This window comes from Falco peregrinus, chromosome 2 (assembly GCF_023634155.1).
Source record: "Falco peregrinus isolate bFalPer1 chromosome 2, bFalPer1.pri, whole genome shotgun sequence".
In the NCBI taxonomy this organism is placed as follows: domain Eukaryota; kingdom Metazoa; phylum Chordata; class Aves; order Falconiformes; family Falconidae; genus Falco; species Falco peregrinus.
This window is the reverse complement of record NC_073722.1, coordinates 7,898,262-7,922,879: the sequence shown is the minus strand read 5'-3', so window position 1 is coordinate 7,922,879 and position 24,618 is coordinate 7,898,262. Positions and strand designations below refer to the sequence as shown.

Sequence of the window (24,618 nt, the reverse complement as noted above, 5' to 3'; positions counted from 1 at the left end):
CCTGAGGCTCTCTTGCCCTTTCTCATGCCTACCAATATGGACAATCATAATTAAACAACAAGAATTTCTGAGGTGCTGCAAAATTACCAGTGGTTTTCTTGATCTAATGGTATAGCTGCAATTTCATTGCCCACATCCAATTATTCCATTTCCTCCACAGAGGAAAACTTTATTCCTTCTGGGGCTGTTCTATTCTGTTTTAATATAGAGCATTTTCAGTGATATATCCCAGGATAGCAACATTCTTCCAAGGATCTTTTGAGATTATGTATGACTTAACTCCTTTAATTCTGTTTCTTTCTAGGGCGCTGAATATTAAAGACTGTCCAAAAACAAGCAAAGCCAGGGATGCAGTTTTGGCAACTTACAAATAGATACTTCCTATCAGTTTAGTTTGAAAGAAGTGGTGTCTTAATTAAGCATTTTATTGTTAAATGAGTAAAATTATTACTGTCTTGTAGATTACGTGTTACTGTCCAAGACGCCGAAGAGCTGAGAACAGAAAGAACAGCCCTGGAGAAACAAATCGGAGAGCTTCAGACAAAGTACACTAATCTAGAAAGGGAGAAGTATGATGCTGTCGCAAAAGTCCAGGACTGCATACAGCTCTTAGAAGAAGCTAACCTACAAAAAAGTCAGGTAAGGCAGTGGATGAAGATATTTCTTAGCTACTAGAATACTTCCATCACTTACAATTGTGGCCTGATTTTGTGTTCTGACAGGCATATATGCATACACAACCAAGCTTCTTTCATGTCTGTTGTACTAAAATTAGTAATGCATCAATTAGGAAACTGGTATGACCATACATTACTTAGACTTGTCGTACAGTATGAATTTCAAAGAATATGTTGAATGCCAGGATAAAGGTGATCTAAGTGATAATTCTGTACCTGAACTTGAATTTTCAAATATTTTTGGCAGAGTTTCTTACCAAATACTTATAAACAAATTGGGCTGTTGGAATAAAAAGGGAGGTCCTGTTATGAATTTATAACTTATTAATGGTTAGGAGAGAAGAGCTAAAACTAAAGGGACTTTTTTTTAATATGATGGACATAGGTCAGCAAGAGAGTGAGTTCTGTATTCAGATCTTAATTATTCAGATGTAATCTGGAAAAGTGACTGAGTAATGAGTGGCTGAAGTCTGCAGGCAGGCAAAAATTGCAAAGGTGTTTATTAGTGTATTATAAAATGGCAGAAGGAATGCAAATGTGCTGTGCTGGGTGCTGAATTTAGTGTTACCAGGCAAAAAACAGTTTAGGAGATGGTGTGTACACATTCACAAGAATACCTTCACACAGTCCTCAGTGGTGCTCAATACGATGACTAGAATGTTTAGAATATTAACAGAGCTCAGGGTTCTGGTCATTACTGCAGTTAAACTTCTGTGATTCTTCTGTTTTACAAAGGATTATCATCTTGTTACAGTCTTTCCTCCCATATATTTATAGTTATTTAGGAGACCCTTTGGTGGCATCTTTTCCTTCTCATAATTTCCTCGTACCTTTCTGTATCTTACTTGCTTTATAAACTGATCTTCTACAATTCCCTTTACCTGTTAGGCTGTGTTTCAGAAAGGGGTGAAAAAGGAAGTTTTACATCCTCCAGCTCTTGATGACCACTTTTGGACTTGTCAGTTCCTTTTCCTTAGTAAGATATTTTGATCCTTAATGGCATTCCACTACAGCCTGGTAGTAGGGAAAATATGAAGAATGAAAGGTACAAATAAAATAACTTTTTCGAGAGTTTAAAAAACAGAAAACACTCTTTCATTTGAAAATTACCAGTAAGGGATATAAATCACGTTTCCAGTCTGCTAAGTATATCAGAGCAGTGTTAGAACACCATTCTTCACCCAAATGTAGTTCAGCAGATCATTTGATGCTCTGAAGTCATGTGAAGTTGACAGAAGTGGCCCAGTAAAAATTATTGTGATGTAAATTCTGTCTCTAAGACAGTAATTGAACAGTTACAGATAAATAAGTGGCTTGTTATAAGTAACAGTTTAGATTAATGCTGTAGCAAGAATAAGCTGGAATTTGCACGCACTTGTTAATTTGCTGATCTGGCTAAAATATCACCAGTTTTTCAAACTGGGAAGTCTATTAATGAACAGGATAAAAAAAGGCAGCATAATATACGTATCGGTTTACTCTTCACGTCTTAAACTGTCATCACAGAGGTTTCTCCCTGCTCTGCAAGAGATTGAGGGATGGGAGTAACAGGCTGCCATAAAAATGCTGCTTCTGTTAGGTTAACATTATAAAGCACACAAAGCTAAGCTTGCGAAAAGATGACCAGAAGAATTTTAGAAGAGTAGTTTGAGATACAAGATATGAAGTTAAATTGAATGGGAGCAGTAAAAGAGAGTATGACTGATGAAGTGGCATGTTACTGCCTGAAGTGAGTAACCTTCTATAGGCTGAATTTATGTCATCTGTTAGGGATATTTTTATGTCTTTCTCCCTATATGGATCTACATATTCTCTGTGTGCCACCTAGGATTTTTCATCTCACTCATCAAGGATTCTATATTCTCTACGTTTTTCAGACCAGTATCTCCTATTATACTTTAACATCAGCATCTTTCTTGCATCCTCCATGTGAAGGGTTCCTTGCTACACCTTTCTCTGTAATTCTTTCCATCTTTCTGTGCTAAAGGGTTATTTGTTTCATTGTTCCACCATGAAAGGGACTGCACACATCTTCCTTTAATTTTCTGGGAGATGAGTGATTTAGTATATCAACCATAAAAATGCTTAGCTATGTGTAGGACATGTGTGTACATATACAGGTATCCAGTTCTCTAACATAACTTTCCACGCGTCATTGTTGGTACTTTTTTATTATAAATCCTGGCCCCAGATGAGAGCGTTGGAGAGTAGCCTTGCCTTTTGGTCTGAGTCCCTGTGCTTTCTTCTCTATAATTCCATGCCCAGCCAAAATCTGAAAATCCCAATAGAAGAAGGCATCTACTGTCACTAACTTTTTGTGCGGCTCTGATTTGCAAGAATGCTCATTTAGTGTAAAATGTTCTTGCTGTTCTTGTTTTCTCATTGGGTCTCAGTGTCAGCTACTCTGAGTGGTAAAGTAAAAAGGAGAAAAGGTTTTTTGAACACTGACTATGTGTGTTTTTTTCTCTCAGTGCTAGATACTTTGTCACCACTGAAATATTCTCAGTAGTATTTCAAGTTGTTATTTTTTTCTAGGCACTCTTTGGGGAGAAACAAAAGGAGGAGGAAATAAAAAAAATGCAAGATGAAATGTCTCGGCTTGCGGAAGATACTGCTGCAAGAATTAGAAAGGCAGTAAGTTATGATATTTAGAAAGAATGGGAAGATATTTTTTGCTTTTCCCCAGCATGAAAAGCTATGATGGTGCATGGTCGTCATGATCAGTTTTCTTGCAAGCGGTTTGATCGTATAGGTAGCAAGGCAGCATGCTGACAGTACTGTACTCGTCAGCTTTGTTATCTAGACATATATCCTTCTGAACTAAATGGTATTCTTAAATCATTCAGGAGCCAAAAGGGTGATATCTGTGCAGACACTGGTGTAGCGAAGGCTGCACTGGGAAACTGTAAAGAATGGCACTTCAGTTTCAGGGATTCCGTTCAGTAGCATGTCAACAGACTGAGTGTTGTATTGATATCAAGGTTGATGATGCGTAGCCTCATCTCGGACGTTGCTGATGGAGACTTACATACGTGCAGATGAGAGGACCTATTGAAAGTTACACTATCAGGTTTTTGGCATCTCAGTACTTTAGGAATATTTCCCTATTTAGGCAAGTAAAACTCTTCCACCAAGTGCAACTAACAATCAAAAGGCTCAGTATCACACACCAGAATGTAGTAGAGAAATGACTAAAGAAAATGTTGTAGTCTCTTCGTGATTTTTTTTCAGTTGTTATGAGCAGCTGAAACATTGAAGCTTTTCTGATAAAAGTCTAGTCACAAAATTACTTTTCTCCATGTTATGTCCCATCTGCAGTTAACACGCAGGCTAACCTGCCTGGAGGTTCTGAGTGTCAGAGAGGCTTTTATTTTAAGGCAAACTCCAGAGGAAATAAAGATGTGTTACAGGCATGTGTTGGCAATGTCTTTTGTTGCAAGTGGACAACAGTGTAAAGCAATTAGCTCATTTCTAAGTTTTCAGTGGTGTAATCGATTTTGCCTTCTTTCACTTTCTTTACTGTGACACAATCTGCATATGTTCTATATGGGGATGAAGGGATTCTTTTTCTTTCCAATCCTTTCTTTTCAAGAGGTTTCAGGAACATACTGCCTATGTTTTCATAGCCTTTAAAGTGAGGGTAAAGATGGTTTGTGGCTTCTCTTTGGTGGTTGCCTGAAAGAATCACAGAAATTGTGTGGATTACTTAAAACTGTGATATTTAACATCATAAATGGTTTGGAGAAGGTGCAAGAGCTAAAGACCAGCTAGGGTAACTGCTCTAGTTGTGACAATCTAAATTCTAATCAGAACTTAGAAGTTTAGAAATGCCTTATTTCTTACTTTGAGATTATCTCAGTAAAAGTGGATCTATCAAAAGCATAAAAAGTAAATTTCTAAACAAAGAGTTGTCATGTTTCTCCAGGTATTCTCCAATACTTCTTTTGTTACATGATCTAAAAATACCTGTTACACAAATTGCAGATATCTTGCACCTAGTGGACAGCAGCTTTCCTGATAGTCTTATTGTTCTTTTTGTAAGGCTTCCTTGTGATGTCTTCCTTTCTTCTGTTTTTTTGAAACCACCTCATTTAGTGTGGATTGATAATAAACATCTTTCAAAGATTTATAACGTAAGATTTGTTAGTTATTGCAGTCCCAGTTACTTTTGTATTTGTATGTATGCACCACATATACACTATATATATAAAGAAGATGGAAAAATAGGTCATGGGATTAATTTGTTATTTGGTTGGGTTTTTTTGATTGCAGGTAGACTCTGCAAAGAAGCAATATAATGTGCAGATTTCTCGACTAACAGAAGAACTTTCAGCTCTTCAGATGGTATGGTGTTGACCGATGAAAGTATTTTTGATAGAAAAACATTTGAGACTTCTAGGTTTTTTGATCAAGTAAAATACTAAATTCCAGTAAAAGTCAGTCAGCTAAAATATGGTTAATGGGTAATTGTGTAGGACTGTACTTTACTTACATGCATTTCACATCTTGCATGCCTCCAGACATCAGTGCAACATAATGTCTTTCATGTTACTTGACAAAAGCGACTACGTGCAGTGTCTTAAGTCAGTGCAGAGATTCATATTTAGATGTAAAGGATATTTGCTTTGAGTATTCATTTTTAATGTACGTATTTTTCTTGCGTGTACACAATCATATATTCTGACAACTTGCCTGGCTCTGCATGAAATAATACAGTTCTGCCAATCTACCCATTTCTTTGTATAAGTTTGTTCCAAGAGTTACATGTATTCTTATAGTCCACAAGCATCTTGACTATGCTCTAGAAAGTATTTCCCATGTTTTGGCATTTCTTAAGTATCCCTGTTTCTTTCAGGGATAAGTAAAGCATGGAAAGCTGAGTATTGCATGGCTATAGTAGGGTATGTAGAGCTGGAATATATGAAAGTTGATAAAGTATGCTAGGAGAAAGCCTGTGCATCATAATCCTTATATTCTTCCTGTGCATCATAATCCTTATATTCTTGAATGAACCAGAAACTTGTAGCAGATTATGGGGAGACCAAAAGAGCTGTGTGCATATGCACCTATTTATGGATTAAATGTATTTAAAACTTTTCAAATTTAAATCTAAAAATAAATTATTTAAATAAATACATTTATTTAAAACCTTTTTAAATTTCATTTTATGTGTCTTAGTCTATGTAGTGAATGAGACTGATCCCATAGAGAAAATAATGAGCAGGTAAATATAATCAAATGCATACATACCAGCAGCAAGAATTACATTTACGATGGCTGTGTTTTGGCTTTGGCACTTTCTGAATTTTTATTTTGAGTCAACTTTTATTAGATTTATTTTAAAATTACTTTTTAAAATAGGAATGTGGAGAAAAACAGGGTCAAATTGAACGAGCCATTAGAGAAAAGAGAGCAGTGGAAGAAGAACTTGAAAAGGTAAGGGAATTGCATGTATTTTTACATCACATCTAAGATCTCTTTTTAGAAAGAAAAGACATACTGATTTTTTCCATTTCTCATGGGGTTTTTGCCCCTTAATTTTCTGGTTTTATTTTTTCAGTAGATTTTCTTAATTGTAGATTTTCATGTAATTATTTTAAGGGGGGGGGTTAATCCTGAAAGTGTTTTGAAATTATACGAAACTGATAAAGAGGGTTCTTTGGAAGATGTAAAAAGGAGAGGTGTTTGACATCATCTGAAAGAATGTTGGTACATATTCCAGTTAAACTTAAGTTCAGTAGACAGAAAACAAAGTGAAAGCCAGATCTTTGAAAACTTTTTTTCCAAGTAGCAGCAACAATGATAGACATTCTAGAAATTTAGTTTTGTTTCAAATCACTGGAAAACAGGATGCGATGAGAAGTAGCCTCCTTGTCAGTACTACACTGCCAGTCACCAGTGCAAAGATGATCTTACATGTGAGTTTGTTCTTCAGATTTACAGGGAAGACAGAGGACATGAATTTGACAATAGAAAACTAGAGCAATTGCATCAGAAATATTTACTTGCAGAAACTACAAAAGGTGACCTTCAGCTAAGTCTACAGACAACACAAAATAAACTGAAACAACTAGAAATGAAGTAAGTAATGGATGTTACAGGAATTATGGTGGGAAACAATAGAAATTATTTCTGACTATAAATTGATTATTATACGTTAGGATTTTGTTACACCTTTTTAATCAGTAGCAGGAATAGTATTAAGATACCATAACTCTGAAGCAAGGGCAATTATGAATCACTATGAAAGAATTAAAAGGGATAACGTGCTATAGAATGAAAGGTCTTCTTTACGAGATGAGAAGTTTGGCAAAAAAATGAAAATAGGAGTATATTATTTGGAATCTTAATGCATTTTTAAATATGTTTGTAGGAAAAGTTACTTTATGAAATATTCAAGCAGAAATGTATTGATTTATAAATTGGTCTACAGTCTGTATCTCCTGGTACGTGCAGAATGCAATGTTTATATAGCATACTGAATTTCAGGTCTGTGTTCAGAGCTAATAGACATTACTGCAGTTTCAGTAATGCAATGGTAACAAGTACAATATGGTACACATTTTTAGAGCAGGTTGTTGTTTTCAGCATGACAAGTGTAGGATTCTCTAGAAGAAGCTTCAGTCGTTTTTATACTCTGACGGTAGTAAATCCTGACACTTTGCCAGAGCAATCCGCAGTTGGGAAACTGTAAGTGTTATAAAAATGAAAATCTTCTGTTTCACATTGTCATTTTACTGAGATTGCTACACTATTAGATTGGGTTTATGAATTCTGTCATCTTGATGAAATTCCTTGCTGGTTTGTGCATAGTTCTAGCTGTCAAGCCCATTAAACATGCTGAGCTGCTAAAAACTTTCAGGAAGAAACAGGGGAACAGCTGTACTGGGTCAGACTAAAGATCTGTCCCAATATATTACCTTTTTATCTAGTATGGTAGTTGTTCAGCTCTTGAGTACCAACAATACTTTTCATCTCTTTCAGCTCTGAGGAAGAGAAATCTCGTTGCCAGGAAGTTGTCTGTAAATTGCAAAGTATTCTGGATTCAGAAAGAGAAAAGAGTGCATTTGTCAGTGAACAAAGTCTAAAACTTCAGCAAGAGAATGAACAATTGCAAAAAGAAATGGAGGGCTTGAGAAAAGTGGCTATAGAGGCTCAACAGAAAGCTAAAATAAAGGTATGATTTCTATGTTATTTTTATTTTGACGTAAAATATTTGTTAATTAATAAGGCGGCCATTCTAAGAGAAAAGCATTGACATTTTAAATGAAGGATGGAAGTTTCAATGATGCTTCCTCTTTTCTGCTTAGAAGTAATTTTATTGTAGCATTGTGTCCTCAGAAAATCTATTGGCTAACTCAACCTCTGCTAGTTAAATTGTATTTTCATACATAAATAAATTAATTGTATTAAATTTTGCTGGATAAGATCCTAAATGTTCTTTGGGTTTTATAAGATGAATAGAGTAGCTAATAACATATTTTCCTTCGAGTGATTTCACTTATTCCAGTTCCAGATCTTCATTTATCTACTGTCTGTGATGTGTTAGGATGTGTTTTTGTATGACCTTCAGTTCAGCATGTTCCTCTATTTTTACATCCACCATGTTGTGAGAGCAGTGTGTAACTAATAAGTAATTTAAGTGTGGTTGCCAAACGTTGGTTCTGTGTTTACTGGATAATGAACATTTTCCTATATGAATAGTTGGAAACAAGTTAAGTAGCTGAAAGATGGTGGTTCTCTTCTGGACGTGTTCCATTAAATGCACCTGAACAGACTGCAAGTGAGATAATGAATTAATAGTAACCTCAGCAGACTCATGGTACCTTTGGCTTCTGGAAGGAGTAGCAGCTTTGATCCTTCATGTGTTTTCTAACATACAAAGCTGGTACTTTCCCCTCTGCTTTTGACTCCAGAAGTGTAAAGATGTTGAAAAGGGATCTAAGAATCTGCAGCAATGCAGAGGACTTCAGTGAGCAGTTTAACAAGTTATGAACGGGGACCATCTCAAATAAGGTTTCCACTTTGCACCACAAGATAAAGGAAGCAGTCAAATTAAACAGGAAATTTTGTTCCAACTCCAGAACCCTTTGGTCAAATGTAGTTTACAAAGAAAGGATCAGAGTCTTGTAACAGATAGGCAGCAGTTATAAAGCATATACCAGATCTTTGTCTTTCTCATTTTTAATCAGACAGGCTTCCATTATAGTCACAGATAAGATTTATTGCTTGCTTTCATTTTCCTCTGATGTACGAAAGGGTTTAGGTGCAGTTAAGAAACTCCTAACACATTTTAACCAGATGAAAAAGAAAGAATGTGTTTCTGTGGAGAAAACACAAGGGAGAAGGATAAAGATTATTTACAAAAATAAGCATACACAGCTCATTATCCTTTATTGTCAGTTGTACTATTTGCTTAAATTGTCTTTGGGAACATGTATCTCTTTGAGCATATAATTACAAGTTTAATTATTGTATGTAACATGCTTTCAGCAAATGTTTATAAATTTATCTCGTGTTGAGTTAAAAAAAGAACTAAAAAGTGAGAGACCTGATTGTACCAAATGTGTATGTTTTCTAGATAAGCACAATGGAGCATGAGCATGCTGTGAAAGAACGTGGATATGAAGCTCGACTTAAGGAAATGGAAGACACGAGTCAAAAGTCTACTGCTGAACTCAGACGTCTGTTAGTAGCTCAGCAAAAAGCAACAAATCGGTGGAAAGAAGAAACAAAAAATCTTACTGAAACTACAGAAGCCAGGATCAGTAAGCTAAAGTAAGTCCAGTTTTGTTCCTCTTCTGGAAGCCGTTACAGTTTTAGTTGCTTTTTGGTGTATGGCAGTAGACCCGTGGTGGAAAAGCATGGAGAGCAAACCATCCAGACTAGATGATGTGCTTCCAGCAAAACAAGAAGGAATGCTCCAAAGAGAACTTTTGATGCTGTTCGTGAAGTTAGCACTGAAGTAAAAATTTCACCTCTTGTTAACATGTGTGAATTTTGTAATGACAGAAAATAAATGGATTCTATTATTTTTAATTTTTTTCTTCCAAGATACACCATGCTCAATTTAGAGAACTTTATCTTTGGATTATGAAAGTTCTGGATAATGAAAATGAAAAGTTTATAGCTATTCAGAACAGTCACCATAAAATCAGTTGTGCAGTGAGTCTCCAGACTTGTAAAATAAGCTAGAAATAAACCTGCTGGGATGCACATCTAATGTTCCGTTCTGAGCAGCTACTGTCATAAATGAGGATTCAAATGAGTTGTGTGATTCCCCTAAGCAAAAATATGATATAAACTTTACTTTTCTCTTAATTCATACAGGTGTCCAGGTAACTAGTGGATACTTGTATTCTCGGCACAGAATGTAAGAATCTTTTCAGTTGTGAAAGGGCATCTCACGCTACAGACACAGGTATAGATTACATACCAGTCCTACCTGTGGTGCCCGTGAGTCTGTATACACACAGACATCAACAGGTTTAAAGAAGACAGTGACATTCTTGGAAACGAGTGGGTAGAGAAGGTACAGATTGGTACACAGTAACTTCTAAACTAGGAAGCCTGATTTCATAAGCATCATCTCTTTAAAATGGTGAGGTAAGAATATAACAGCGCATATTTTAGGAAGTGCATTCAGTGGTTTTTAGAAGAAAAATTCAGGGTATGCAGCTCAGTTAATTTAAGAAATTTGAAATGACCCTTCAGGTTGGTCACTTAAAGCATGAGGATGCACTCATGTATAGTTCTTTGCTTAGATTGATTTTAGAAGTTGCTTACTATCATGTTAACAAGGAAGCAAAGGCTTTACCCTATTAAAATTGGAAACCTGTGAATTCTAGCTTTTATTTCCTTTGGAGTAATCTTTGGATTTTTCTTGGTTTATTATTATAATGGTTTACATATTCTCAGCTCAAACTGTAAATATTTCCCATATTCTATGCAAGTTTTGGAGTTACAGGTTTTTAAGCATAGCTTGGCATTTCTTAGTTGTCAGAATGCTAATAGCACGCATGGAACTAGAACCCAAGTTTCTAAACACGAGCAAGGAAAATAACTTCCTGAAAATGTTGCCTACAACAAACCTACCCTACCGCTACTCTAACTTGGTTTTCCATCCATAGAGCAGTATGTGGATTTGACCTCCAGTGAACTTCGCAAATAGCAGCCTGGTATGTAGCAGTGCTTCGCTTTGAAACTAGTTTCATTCCTCTTTAAAGTGAAATCATGTCTATCATGACTAGTTGTAGCTATTGTTTGTCCAAATAGAGGAATGCTCTGAGTTCCATCCTGCTTGGAAGACAAGAATGATTGATAAAACGTGAAGTACTACTAGCAGCTTCACTGAGCTGCTTTTCATTTTTTCAAGTGCTCCTTCTCTGAGTGTTTATAACGCTCCGAACGCTATAAGTAGTAGCATTGGGTTGTTACCTGTGATAACTGGATTGGTTTAAATTTTTCAGATAGCTCGAAATCATACTAAATCCAATTAGAGATAACATTTTCGCCCATTTTTCTAGAAAAACAAGTCCTACGTAATCACTTCGGTCATTTCTACCTCTCCAAAGTGAACCGTTTGGGGGTTTTTACCTTATCTGTCCAGATACAGGCTGGCTTTATTTTGCCTTAAAATATACTGCATTTTGCAAAGATAACTAAACAGTTCTTTAAAAAGGGAAAATGTCTCTTTCAGAAGTCATTGCAGTGTTGAGTACGTCTGCAATACACTGGGGGCCATGCTTATTCACTGACAGTTCTAGTGGTATAGCTTCACTGTATGTAATTAGCTGGATCTTACCAATACTTTTTTGGCATCTTTCATAAGTGCAGTAACTAGAGAAGAAAAATATTTTGTAGTGTTTCATGCTAAGCTAAATTTTAGCTGTTAGACTTGCAGTTTATTTTCTGTAGATGAAACTACAAAAACTCTCACATCTAGGTTCATAACTAGATCCTGAATGCAGTTCAGCATCTTCCAATTAAAAGGGAAGAGTTGCGGACTTCCAAAACAATTAAAGTTGTCTGTGAAACAGCTGCCTTCCTTCTTAAAGCTTTGATGTTAAGTGTTATTACAGCAGACCAAAAGCTTTAGACCTTATTTGTCTGCAGCAAAATGCTGACATAGAAAATATAACAGACATGAGAGGAAGCCTGCTTTGTGAATTTGCGTGAAAAATAGGTAGTAAATTTGTGAAAATGACCTTTTATCTGAGAGCCTGCCTATGTGGCATCATCTGGAAAGCTTTGCAATAATGTAACATCCTGTATCAGTGAGCAGAATAGAAAAAATATTCATTGTGTATTAAAAACTGTAAGTCTACACTGAGTCCAAATGATTCTCTGTGACTTCAGTAGATATTTTGGTGCACGTCTAAAAGCAAAGTCAGTTAATTTTTAAGGTGATTTTTAGGTGATGCTTTTACATACTATACAAGCTAGAAGCGGAACTTTTTTATCAAGACATTTGCTCTGCCTAACAAGGAAGCTGGCAATAGAAGCAAGTGTGTTCGCTGCTAGGAGGTTGTAATTTAAACTGACATAAGGAATTTCATAATTAAATCTGTGCAGTGACGCTCTGATATTACAGTGACAAGTGGCTATAACAGAACCTGTAAGTATTATCTAGAAAATTCAAAAGTAGCTTATTTTTCACGTTATATGCATTGCAGATACCTAGCTATATAGCGTAGAATGCAGTTGGTATGAAAATCGGCTCCTGAGTTACTCAGTAGTAGTTACTCAATGCTAACTCTTTACTTACGTTATAAATGAATAATTATCATATTCATTTTAATCTTATCACAATAACATTTTGAGTAAGTATTTTGAGTGCAAGTACAGAACGGCAAATCACTTCTTTCTTTGTTGAGAACAACAATAAAGTTGCTGATTATTTAAAAAGCAAATTAGTTTTGCAGCAAATGCATTTATCATGGAAATACCAGCAAGACCACTAAATAACAGACTGGTAGTGGGTAAGCAGGATCTATTGAATTAAAGGCACCGTTTGAAATTCTTCTTGGGGCTAATGCAGGACAGGGTATCACCAAGCCTTATAGTGAGGTCCAAGTGAAAGGCTGATGTTCACCCAGCTTTTCTATATGCATACTTCTTCAAATTTATGTGGGTTTGGGAGGGTTAGTTAAGCTGTGAGCTTGTAAGGAAAGCTTCTGTCTTCCTTAGACGCTTGGTCTTGTCTTGACGGGGCAGCGAGGCTATGAACTTAGATGAAGATATCAACATACCTTTTGGGGATTTAAATAAAGAGCTCTCCAAGTTTATCATGGTTATTTAGTATATTTTGAGGACAGTCTGAGACATTCCTTGGCACTTCAAGAAATTACTGTTTGATGTATCGGATTCACGTAAATACACGAGCAAATACAGAGATTGTGTTGGTGATGTAGCAGAATTACAGTTTTTAATAAGAATTATTATTCTTACGGCATAGTAATGTGCTTCATAAGTGAATGTTTTTCAGTAAGTTACAAACTTCCTAACAAAGTCGTACCCATGTATACTGGGGAGGTAGTTTACATAAAAGCATTTCATACTGCATTTCACCAGAGGTTTGCTGTTAGCTCTCAAAAGCTTTGAGTCAGTGTCCCATTTGTGAGTGTAGGTGTTTCCCATTCCTTTGCCTTGAATTCATGACCTGTTGCTGGGTTTCAGTTCTATCCTCGTTACTTTCATTTTCCATGTGAAAGTGTCTGAAACATTTTGGCTTCTTTACGAACTTCCCAGCAGCAGCTGCTAACTTTTCCATATTCTGTGCTGCTCATTTGTCATCTTTTCAGTCTGCAGAGTTTTGTTTGTGAGTTGTAATCCATATGCATCAAGGAAGCATTCAATAAATAACTTCTAAGAAATGAAGCAGCATCAGTGAACGTTAGGTGATTTTTAGTTTTTAAAAAATTTAGAAGGAAAAGTGGATTTTGCAACCTTGTAACAGTAGAGCAGAGTGGTGATTTTTTAAATAATATGAGAATCTAGTAGATCAGGGAAAAACTTGTAGATAAAGATGTTGATAAATAAGTGGATACTTTCAGGCTTCACTGAAAATTATTCTTTGCTTTCTTGGATATTTGGGTCTGAGTACAAGTCAAACTTGTAATCGTTGCCTATAAAACAGAACGTGGAATTAAAAAATAGTTCTGAAACAGTACACAATGCATTGAATACTCGTGGATTAAATTCCACCACTTTCTTCATAAAAATACATTACAGATTTCATTTATGAGAAGAGTTTTCTTCTTTTAAGGACCTTAAGATGCTGTACACTTTTAGAAGGATTTATTGGTAATAGACCTCACCTGCGCCTTGCAAGAGGGCAAGGAGCCAGTTTTGCTTCAATGTACTTGTGCCAAAAGTCAGTCTTGAAGGTAACCAAGAAGGTCAGTGCTTTCTTGCAACATAGGTCATCATTCCAAATGAAAACATTGCTGTTGGCAACGTGACTAACAACTCATGACTAGTGTTTATTCTCTTTATTCCTGCAAAATATCTAGTCTGGCAGTCAGTGAAACGAAGCTGTTCTGACTTTTGATTGCATCAATTTTAGATGAACTTTGAGTTCTAGTGACATTTACTGAAGTGAACTTAGAGAGCAAATATTTGCAATTGTAAAATAGTTTGTAAATGAATGATTACTTTTAAAGGTTGTGCAAAAGTGGTGTAGCACTTAACATTTCTTTAAAGATGAGCTGTCCCAAGACTTTTCTGTTGAATTTAGTTTGTTTCTTTCTCTAAGAATGTGTATATATGTAAAAACTTAATCTGTTTCTGTTTATAAGCACATACAAAAAATTTTCACCCCCAGATAAGTTTAGGGAAATTTTATCTTTTAAGTTAAGGTGAATTTAATGCTTCTTAAAGACCTGTACAGGGTTTGTCTGGGATGGAGTTAATTTTCTTTATAGCAGCCTGTGTGGTGCTGTGATTTAGAACTATGACCGAAATAGTGTTGACAACACAGCAGCGTTTTAGCTGTTGCTGAACAGTGCTGATGCGGTGTCAAGGCCGCCTTTTTTTTTCACTCTGCCACCCCAGCAAGTAGGCTGGCAGTAGGCGGAAAGCTGTGAGGGGACCCAAGCAGCACAGTTGTCCCCAGCTGACCAAAGGGATGTCCCGTGCCATATGATGGTGTGTTCATCAGTAAAACTGGGCAGAAGTTCTTCCAAAGTAGCTGTTGTTTGGAAACTGGCAGAGCATTGGTCTGCTGGTGATGAGTGATTGCTTTTGCGTCAATTTTTTTGTTTTCCCTTTCACTTACTAAACTGTCTTTCTCTTGACCCATGGGCTTTTTTCACACCTGTACCCCTCCGGTTCTTCCCCTCTTTTCTGTGGAGAGCAGTGAGCAAGCAGCTGGGTGGGCGGCTTACCTGCCAGTTGGGTCAGTCCACCCCAGGACCAAAGGACTGATGTGGTTTTTGAGACATATTAACACTTAATGATAGTTGAATTGGTTTCAACAGGCTTGCATTTTAACACTTGCATCTCTGCTAGGGTCTGAGATCAAGGCACCGATTCTGTTCTGACCAGGAATAATCAGTAGAATGAAGTGAACGTGTAAGAGGCGAATAATAAAATTAAATACTAATACATAGCATGAGCAAATAGGTAAATTAATAATCTTACCTATCTGCCACTATTGTCTAGTAGTAGGATATAACTTGTGGATGGAAAAAAAAATATTTGTTGTAACATAAACCCATTATATTTGAACCAATATACTAAATGGCTTCATTTTTTTTAATATTTGTTTAAATTAGAATGGTCAGTACTTACAAAAAGGGAATCCTCGCCATACTGTTTTTAAATTGAAATACTTTGCTTAGCTTAAGTCATCTGATCGCAGCTGGTTTGGGTGTCTTTGTTCGAGTTTCTGCTTCTGAAACATTTCTGTGTCATAATTAAGAGTCCCTGACTCATCGGTAGCCACGTGTGTTTTTTGGAATTCTCAGTTTTACCTTTTCTATAACTGAAAAGAATCTGCCTCTGAAGAATGACCTTTTTTGGTGCCTGTGTATGAAGTGTTGCCAGGACTGCCTTCTCCTTCTCCCTACATCCTGTACAGTCCCTCGAGTGAATTGCACAGCATCTTGAGATGAAGAAGTTTCCTCCATTTCTACAACATTATTCTTGGCTGCACTTCTGTAATGTTTGGCAGCCATAGCTGCTTATTTTAAGATGTTCATTAAAGAAAAAAAATTAACAGGATGAGAGACAGCTGCAGGTACTGGCAGTATACAAAATTCATAATTACTAAGAGTAACTGAAGCATATTATAGTATAATTCAACCGAAAAAACAGCTGGCACATGCTGTATTTGTCATATGAGAGCTTTGCAGAACGTACTTGCTACAGCTGGTGGATTTATCACCCGTCTGCCAAACCACTAAAAGCTCACCTTTTGTTTCCTACTCGCTTCACAAAGACAATATGGAGTAGGGATTGATTTGATTATTCAGCATTTGGGGTTACTGCTCAATTTTAGTATTACACTTTCATAATATGTGTTTGAGGGAGGGTTAACAACCAGAATGAATCAACTATCTAGCTCAATAGCCATCACGTTTCCTTAGGCTTACAAAGTTAAACTGTTTTCTTTAAACACACACTCGGTGTGATCTAATTATAAAAATAATTTCTTGATATACAGCAGTATATGAGCATGTAAACTCTGTTTATGGCCTGTGCTGCTAAGAATGCGAATTCCGCGCCTCAGTACAAGTATAGGAGACAGATTGTTTTCAGTAACTAAGAACTTTTATTTTAAAAAGTTAATCTATTTGGATAGTTTTCTAAGATGATGTAACGATAAAGATGGTTTGTCAGAATTTAAGAATTTCCTCATTTTCAAAGCCTCTTTTACTAGCATAGTTAAACTTGAACATAAACAGCGTACACATTCTAAGGAGTAGCGTTTGAATAGTTTTTTAGAGTTTATTTTGAAAAGGTATGTATGAAAAGATACAACAGGAATTGTATAACATTTTCTGTTTTGCTAATAAAACAGTTTATAAAACCTGAACTTCCAAAAAACCAGCTGTTTGTTAGGGCTCTTGTATTGAAAAGGCTTTATCTTGAAGCACCTTGGTTACAGAGGATAAATTGCAGTAACAGTGGTATTAACCTACTGTCTTGATCCTGCAATTTTAATCCATCTTGAATTCTTAATGTTATATAAAAAAATTCACACGGTAACACAGGTATAACCTGTATGTAGTTCTAACTATTTAACATTGTTCAAATATCTGCCTGTGTACTCCCATTTTGACAGCAGCTAGTCAAAAGACGTTGAACTGTGTTTATGATACCTACCTGGGGTTGGTTAAGGGGGTTGGTTGGGAACAAGGCAGTGGGAAGTACCAGCCAGGTATACTCGCAACCTTCTGTTAACCTGATGTATTTCAAGTGCCATATAGCAGTTTTCAGTCAAACCTTTATGAAATAATATGTTTAAAAGTTTCTAAGAGTAAATTACTGTTGAGAACTAAATGCCATCGTTAAAACAGGAGAGGCTTTTAAAGATGAAGATCGGAGGTTAAAGTCTCTCCTACCTTACCTCCACTCCCCCAGCAAGAACAAAGGCTCTAGCTTCCATTACAGCGCCTGGAGTTTCAGCTATAGGCAGAGCGCCTAAAGGTTGGGTATCAGCTTTCTGAGCATTGTCCGTGTGCTACGTATTCACAAAGGTGACTGCATTTCAGCATGCTTTCCACTTGGGAAAGGAAGGTAAGGTGAGAATAGATTTGAAAATTCCTCACAAATAGGTTTGAAATTCAGCGTAGAAGGTGAAACTGGTGGCAAGAATCTTGATCACGCCATTTTTTGTGATGTCTGTGGCTAGTGGAGTAGAGACTGGTCAAAAGTTAGAGCAGCTCTTTTAGCTTTGCATCTTCCTCTGGCTAAAATTAGCAAAGTTCAGAGATTTTCCCATCTTCGGTCATCCCTCTTCTTCAGTGGCTTGTGACGACAGGAGGCAAGAACTGTTTCCTTTGAGCCCCAACTCAGCGATGCCTACCAAAACCCATATATCTTTTGTCTTCAGTGCCGTACAAATTCAGGATCACTGTTCACATATTTGGTGTAAAAGTAAAAAGACCACCTTGAAGACGGTGGCATTTTCCTTTTCTTCATGAAGTGTTACATTGTTCGGCTCACAAGTACAGAATGATTTGGTTTTGGGTACTTAAAAGTGCCTTCAGAAATGTCCACATTGAAGTCTGGTTATGGGACGCTAATTAGAATGTTAATCTAAATATTGAATGCACTGTGCAAATGCAGCTTATATTTATAGCATACTCGATAATGTGCCTGCAAAACAAGAGTCAATAAACAAAAAAACTCCTCTGTAAGATGTCAGATGCTCCTGACAAAGTCCTGTTGGTTCAAACAAATACATCTCATTCCTTTGCCATTATAGTTATGAATATACATCATGAAGAAGTGCTGCCTGTGTAGCGCTTTTGAAATGAGTGTTTTAAGAGCCACACCGTAATTAAAAACACACCATAAGCCCCTACAATGCAAGACAGTACCTATGAAGTTATATTCTGATAACTGACGTGCTACTGTGTGTTAATCAGCATCTTTTCTTCTGATTAATAGAAGTGAGCTGAGTCAACAAAAACTTCGTAGCCAGGAGCTCATTTCTCAGCTGGAAATGGCAAACGACAAGGTAACTGAGGTAAGATAATGACTGATATGACAACTACTTTCAGTTACAACCCCATGCACGTATAGTAGGATCTCAAGAGAAACCTATTTGGATGAGTTATGTTGCCAGTCTAGTTAAAAATGGAGGATTTTTGACAGTCATAACTGGACAACTTCAGTGTTTCTGCTGAGTGCCACATTCAAATGGCAGGAAGACAAATGAACTTTACTCTCAAATTACAAGAAAATGTAAAGGAGAGATAATCTTTCAAGGTTACTAATTAGCAATTCTAGACAATTCAGGCAATGCGTTTGAAGTCGCTTACGGCTGTGTATGCGTGCATACCTCTAAAAAGGAGGCGGCATTGCATTATGGGTAATGTAGCACATGCAGAGGTAGCAAATTCTCAGCATACATGTGTATAGTAGAATTGACACTGTATGTACATATATGCATATAGATAAAAGCATTATCCATTAAAGGTTAAGGGCAGGGTTGTTTTGGAATGTGCATTGCTATCCTGTCAGCCTCATAAATCTGGGATAACGTGCAGTTCTGTTTAGGACAAGTCCTTCTGTGTTGTTTTTTGTAGTGCTGTATTATTTAGAGGAGAAGAACGGGACTGATGTAAGAACAGATTTCCATAAGTAAAGGATAGTTAAGAAAGACTTTATACAGGCCCTTTGATGAACAGAAAGGATCTGTAGCAAGTTTATCATCTCATTTGTATCCTATAGTATATTCTTTTTCCCGTTCGCTATAGCTAAAACATTTACATTGTAGGATTGTGTGAATTAAATTACCTGGATTAAAATGTTAGCTTTTGTGCTTCCCTGAAGATGGTGAAATGAGTTAAAACTTCCTCTGCAGATTACTCTGATTGGAAGAGTCATATGATGTCATATTTGAGCTGGAAATTCTCTATAATGTGTCAGCAGTATGTCTTCAGTCTTATTGTAAGTGGTAAACTGTTCCACTTCTTAAGTTCCTCTTGGTTTAAGCCTTTTTTTGCTAAGTATGTATGGATCCAGTAAAAAGAAATATGCATTTGTAATGAGGTATTTCATTTACACAGGATGAAAAATTAATGATGGAATATCGAGAATACATCAACAGACTTCAAAGAAGACTGAGCCAGGCAGAGCAGAGGGCAGCTACAGCGTCTCAAAAGGTACAAAACTAATAATAAACATGCTATCTAAGCACATTTAAAAAAATCCCATTGAACATTACGAAAATACTCACTTTGTATCGTTCCTGAGGCAGAGGTGATCATTTATGTCCATTATTACTAATATGATTTTAAAAACAAGCTTGTATTTTGCATGCGTTATCACAGAACTGACGCATATTCAGTTGAATGCTACCTTCTGACAGGACGCTTAAGTGACATTATAGATTTGTTTATGGAATCAGATGGGATGCAAATTCAACTTGTTGGGTTCAAAACATGTAAATGAAGGTGTATGATTGTTTCCATCTTTAGAACTGGCAGCAAGTTAACAAAGAGGGGAAAAAAACCTCCTTAAATAACAGCAGCTCCTGCTTACAAACACAAAGTAGGCTTTTTTGGCATTGGTGTAACCTACTGGGGCAGTCACAAACAATGGCTTCACGTGATAAAAGAGCAAATGTTCTGCTGATTCCTACACCTGTCTCTTGGGGAGTCTGATTTAAAACAAAGCATGTCTTGAGTTGATGGCTAGAGAACTGCCTTTATAAAAACTGCTAGGCAGCATAGCTGTTTGGTGGGAATTCTGTGGGGTTTTTCAGCCAAGTAAGTTCCCTGGTCCAATTCATTGCATGGCTGCACGAAGAGCATGGGGAAATGGTGTGAAGTGGTTGCAGGACAGAACTGATAGTGTCGACCTGTTTAGTGTCGATCAGATTGCAACCTTGAGTACCTTCTGCCATGTCATGTGAACTTCCAAAGTTGTTAACTTCTTGTCTGTCCATCTGCATTTTCATTAGCAGTCTCCAGTAGCTGCTGCCCCAAGGACTGCCGCGGTACACCCACGGCGGTTATCGTGGGTGGCGTGCAACAGACACAATAAATCCTGCAGTGTCAGAAGTACTGAAAATGGTGCGGGCAGAACAGGCCATGGAGGAGGGAAGGAAGGGATGCTGTATGCATCCCGCTGCCACAGGGAACATGCCCACTACAGGCTTCAGCGGTGCCGGGGACTTCAGACAGGGTGTGTCTCTTAGAGCCATTTCTATGCCTAAGGCCTCCTTGTGCGCTGTGACCACTTAACGAGCCCAATCCTTGCTGCCTGCTTTTGCCACTCCTCTTACAACTCAGCCCCAGCTTTGAGCAGTACTATTCAGTATGTCTAGAAATGAGGGATCTTAGCAGGAGAGGTTTCCTTCTTTTCAGAGAGAGAAACTTTGGGCTTTAATTATCTAAACCCCGTGCCACCTGCAGTTCTGTATTTTCTCTGCTGGACAGCAGGTGTGGGATTTTTTCCATCCAGTATTCTTTTTTCCATACTATTCAAGCTATACATCTTGAAGCAAACCCCACGGAAGGTTTGTACGCTGGGTTCGTTTGTTTGCCAAGCAAATTTGTAACTCAAGTTGGTCTTTCTGCCTCCTAATTTTTCACGGTGATTTAGGAAACCCATTTGCAGATTACAGCTTTTTAATGTGGGTGATCCTATGTGAGTTGCAGAGAGGAAGTGTTAGGTTGATCTAAATTGTCCGATTAGGACAAATGGCGTTTTTTTCCCCACCAGCAGCGAATGAAGGGCACAGCTCCCAAGCTATCATAACGTAAGCTGTGTTTCCTGGCTGTAAATGCTGTCATGACAGGGCCTACCCAAGCTGGTGAAGATTTGCTCTGGAAGAGTGATTTTTTTTTTTACTTTGTTTGTTTGTTTACCTCCTGTTTGTTATGCAGATCTGTTCAGCTCCAATAGTTCTGAGGTGCTGTCTTCCCTTAAAAACACGGTCTCCCAATCTTTCAAGGGAGTAAATTCCTGGCCTCGGTGCCCAAGTAGAAGGAGGTCTTGCTCTTCCTGTAGACACTGATAATTAACTGTTCCTCACCAGTCTCCCTCTGAAAGGTAACAAAGAGATTTGATAGATGTTCAGCAGCTAAACTGCTGTCCGGGTCTCACTGCCAGTCTTCAGGACCGCCTTGCCCTCTCCAGGCTTGGCACAGGTTCCTGCTGCCAGCTGCCAGGCATGGCTTCGCTGTAGTCACTTCAGAAGTTCTGTCCTGAGCCCCTTCCTCTTCCTCCCCACCACAATAAAAAAGCCGTACCGGCACTGTTCCCGCTGAAGGCTGGAAAAAGAGGTCTCCAGGAGTACTGCTACAAGAATGTCTGCTCTTCTGAGTCCGAAGAAACAAAGTGTTTATTCCTTTCTAGGTCTCAGAAGACTGAATGTGCACGAGTGTGCTTCCTCAGATTCAGAGCGGTAATTCTTCTCTGTATTCTGAATCTGTCGGTTGTGGGCTACTTTCTGACTTACCTGTGTATTCCCGTTACATCATCCATCTTACTTGTAAAATTAAGTCCGGTATAGGCTAGAGCTGGACTACTCGGAAGTTTAGAAATTACATTTTTGTTGTGGTTAGTTCAATGACTACAAATCTTAGCTTATTATTAAATAACAGTAATTCAGTAAGAAACATAAAAAAATACAGGACATTTGCACAGGTTTAAAATGTGTGTTCTAGTAGATGTCTTTAAAGCGTACCCCTGCTACCTAATCTTTCATCAATCTTGAATTCTTTGGGATCTGAAATAAGACAAAAGCAGTAGTCATCTACAGAGTGCATTGTAAATTCAGTTTACCTCAGATTCCCGCTTTCTGTGCTTCTTCCCTGCCCTTCATGACCCCTTCCACACTGAAGTTCTATTGATACTTTGATCTGACAAACAATTACATAAGAAACTATCTGCTCGGTTTTAATTACAGCTCAGCCTAGTAACTACACAGAAGAAAAAAACCACTTCCCTGAAGGATGTGGAAAACACTTAAACGCGTCTTGTTCACTCACACCATGCTGGAGTTAAGATGATCGCTGGAGAAACTTCGTATTGGAGCACTGAAGTCAAACGCATAGCAGGGCTTGTAAAACTTAAACATTTTTTGGTTTACTCAGGTAAGAAAGGAAGCGGATGAAGATACTGTATCTGTGTGCATAGTAAAGATTGGAAGACGACTACAAAATGTTGTCGTTAAAGTCCTTTAATGTAGCAGATGAAACGATCCGATACAGTGCTGTGGCATGTTGATCTTTTTTGGTCTAAGAAACACCAGCTCCAACTATGACAAGACTGTGTACAGGGAGTAGGTACTGTTACATTGAAATGCAGCTTTGCTCGCACACAGTCGATGCCTTTAATTTTTCTTTGTAGTACAGGAACTTGGAAACATTTTGAAGATCTTTTATGAATTGTAGTAAGACACTAATTGCGTGATGAATGTCAAATAGTTGCTGGTTTCATGGTAGGTGTTACAGCCGCAGAATGCCTCCATTGCCTTCCGGTTTTAAGAACTCTGTTCAGTTTGTTCTGTTGTCCCTGGGGAACAGTTAATAAATAAAATGCTGCCACGGCTATTGATACAGCTCATTTGTAAGGAGCACAATCTTTCTTCAGTTGTGCTTTTTCTTCCTAATTACTATTTCACAATTCTTCCTTGCTTTTCTGTTATCTGCTGTCCCGGTTTGTGTGTGGCTGGGAACTTCCCTATTATTTCCATTTGCACAAAGCTGGTGAGGTCACCCAGCTTTCCTGCATTTGAAGCAGTGTGTTTGAATTCTACAGCTGCCAGTATGTGGGAATCCTCTTGCCTACGTGTTTTTCTTTGATAGTTCAGAAACCTCATATATATATCATTGTAAAACTAGAGCCGAACTGTTTTCCTCCTTCAGCGTATATGACAAACATTTGACAGTTGTTAACTGATTCTGAAGTGCTCCTGTCTTGGACTTAAGTGACGTTATTTCTTGTGCTTCCTCTGAAACGTGAGGAGTGTAATTCTGGTTTGTAACTTCAGTTGATGGACGCTTACCCAGCGCTTGATGAAAACTGCTGCTTTGGACTAACCAGCCCGTACGTCTGTCGTGGTGGACCTTCACCGTATGCATTTCAGAGGACAGACCTGGGCTGATCACCACATGCAAGTAAGAGTTCGTGCTGCCTCCTGAAAACCTGGCTGTTCCAGTAGAGCCTGCAGGATGGATGCAACCTCAAGAAAAACTTCTGCCTAGTGCAGAGGAAGTTACTATTTCCTACAGTTGTACACACTTCCTCACCAGTGCCTTCTCAGTTTGATACATTCCTGTATCCATTGCAGTCTCTAATTTTGCTGAAAGACTTCAAAGGCTTTTTCAAAGCAACACGGATACATTGTCCAGAAGCTCCAGACCTCTGTTGGGGTGAGATTTTTCATCAATCAACCAGGCGTATGGTACAGAGGGAGGGAGGTACCAAGCATCTTGGTGTCATTTGCCTAACGCACATCTGAGGTAATGACAGCCCAGCTGGAAGGTTTTGTGTGAGCTGTTCCTCCTGCTCACTCCTTAAAGAGGCTTTGGCTGAGAAGGGCGGGTAACTGCAAGTTTTTGAGCAACAGTTATTTGTGTATTTGCTCCTTGAGGCACAGAAGGGCAGCTGCTTGGTTCCCTTTTGATCAGGGATGGATTAGTTTCAGCTTGTGGTGTAGCTTTTGTATAATGGTTACTTGCCATTATGCAAGATGAGCTGCAATGATGACACAAGCACCCAGGAGTGAAGGGGCAGCACAGCGATTATGGCAGGTCCCACAGGAAAGAAAAAATTTCCCTCCTGTCTGCCTAATCCTCCTGAGCAGCTGAAAACTGACCAAACACCTCTGACCCCCCAAATGGAACGTGGTCAAGTCAAGCTCCTCATCCTGCCACCTTCCCTTCATCCCTTCCCTCCTTGGCACCTAGAGGAGGCTGCTGGCACGTTGCTCGCAAGGTGGACGTTCTGAGCAAAGGCACTTGCTGAGGCAGTTGAAATTCAGGGGCTTGCTGGTTAGCCACGGTTTGCTCTTTCCCTCATACTAGACTGTTCCATGGCACCGAGCAGCAGGCTTTTCAGTCATCCGTCGTGGTTGCTTTATGTTTGTTTCTAGCGGTATTTCCTGTCAGTCTTCTCTGGAAGGGCTTTTGCTCCCCCTCCCTTCCTTTCCTGCCCCAACACCGGTTTTTTGAGCGTTTCAGAGATTCCCTAGTGTGACAGTAATGCTTCCCGTTGAGTAAAACTTTGTTCTTTACCGTGTTACTTAGGAAGG

General features: G+C 38.1%; 1 protein-coding gene across 5 annotated transcripts in view; it reads left to right on the top strand.

Annotated features, from left to right (window-relative positions):
- SCLT1 (sodium channel and clathrin linker 1) overlaps window positions 1-22,923 on the top strand; it is a 43,391-nt gene extending 20,468 nt beyond the window's left edge. For 3 of the 5 annotated variants that reach the window (XM_027788342.2, XM_027788343.2, XM_027788344.2), the window contains 10 exons: window positions 462-639; window positions 3,213-3,311; window positions 4,950-5,021; window positions 6,039-6,113; window positions 6,613-6,758; window positions 7,662-7,854; window positions 9,259-9,455; window positions 18,297-18,375; window positions 19,421-19,516; window positions 22,270-22,923. In XM_027788342.2, the coding sequence (XP_027644143.2) occupies window positions 462-639; window positions 3,213-3,311; window positions 4,950-5,021; window positions 6,039-6,113; window positions 6,613-6,758; window positions 7,662-7,854; window positions 9,259-9,455; window positions 18,297-18,375; window positions 19,421-19,516; window positions 22,270-22,332 (1,198 nt within the window). In that variant the 3' untranslated portion in view covers window positions 22,333-22,923. Of the gene's footprint in view, window positions 1-461; window positions 640-3,212; window positions 3,312-4,949; window positions 5,022-6,038; window positions 6,114-6,612; window positions 6,759-7,661; window positions 7,855-9,258; window positions 9,456-10,807; window positions 10,856-18,296; window positions 18,376-19,128; window positions 19,302-19,420; window positions 19,521-22,269 lie in introns of those variants that run through there. The other 2 variants (XR_008746154.1, XR_008746155.1) reach the window with 2 other exon arrangements.
- Window positions 22,924-24,618: the final 1,695 nt, after the last annotated feature.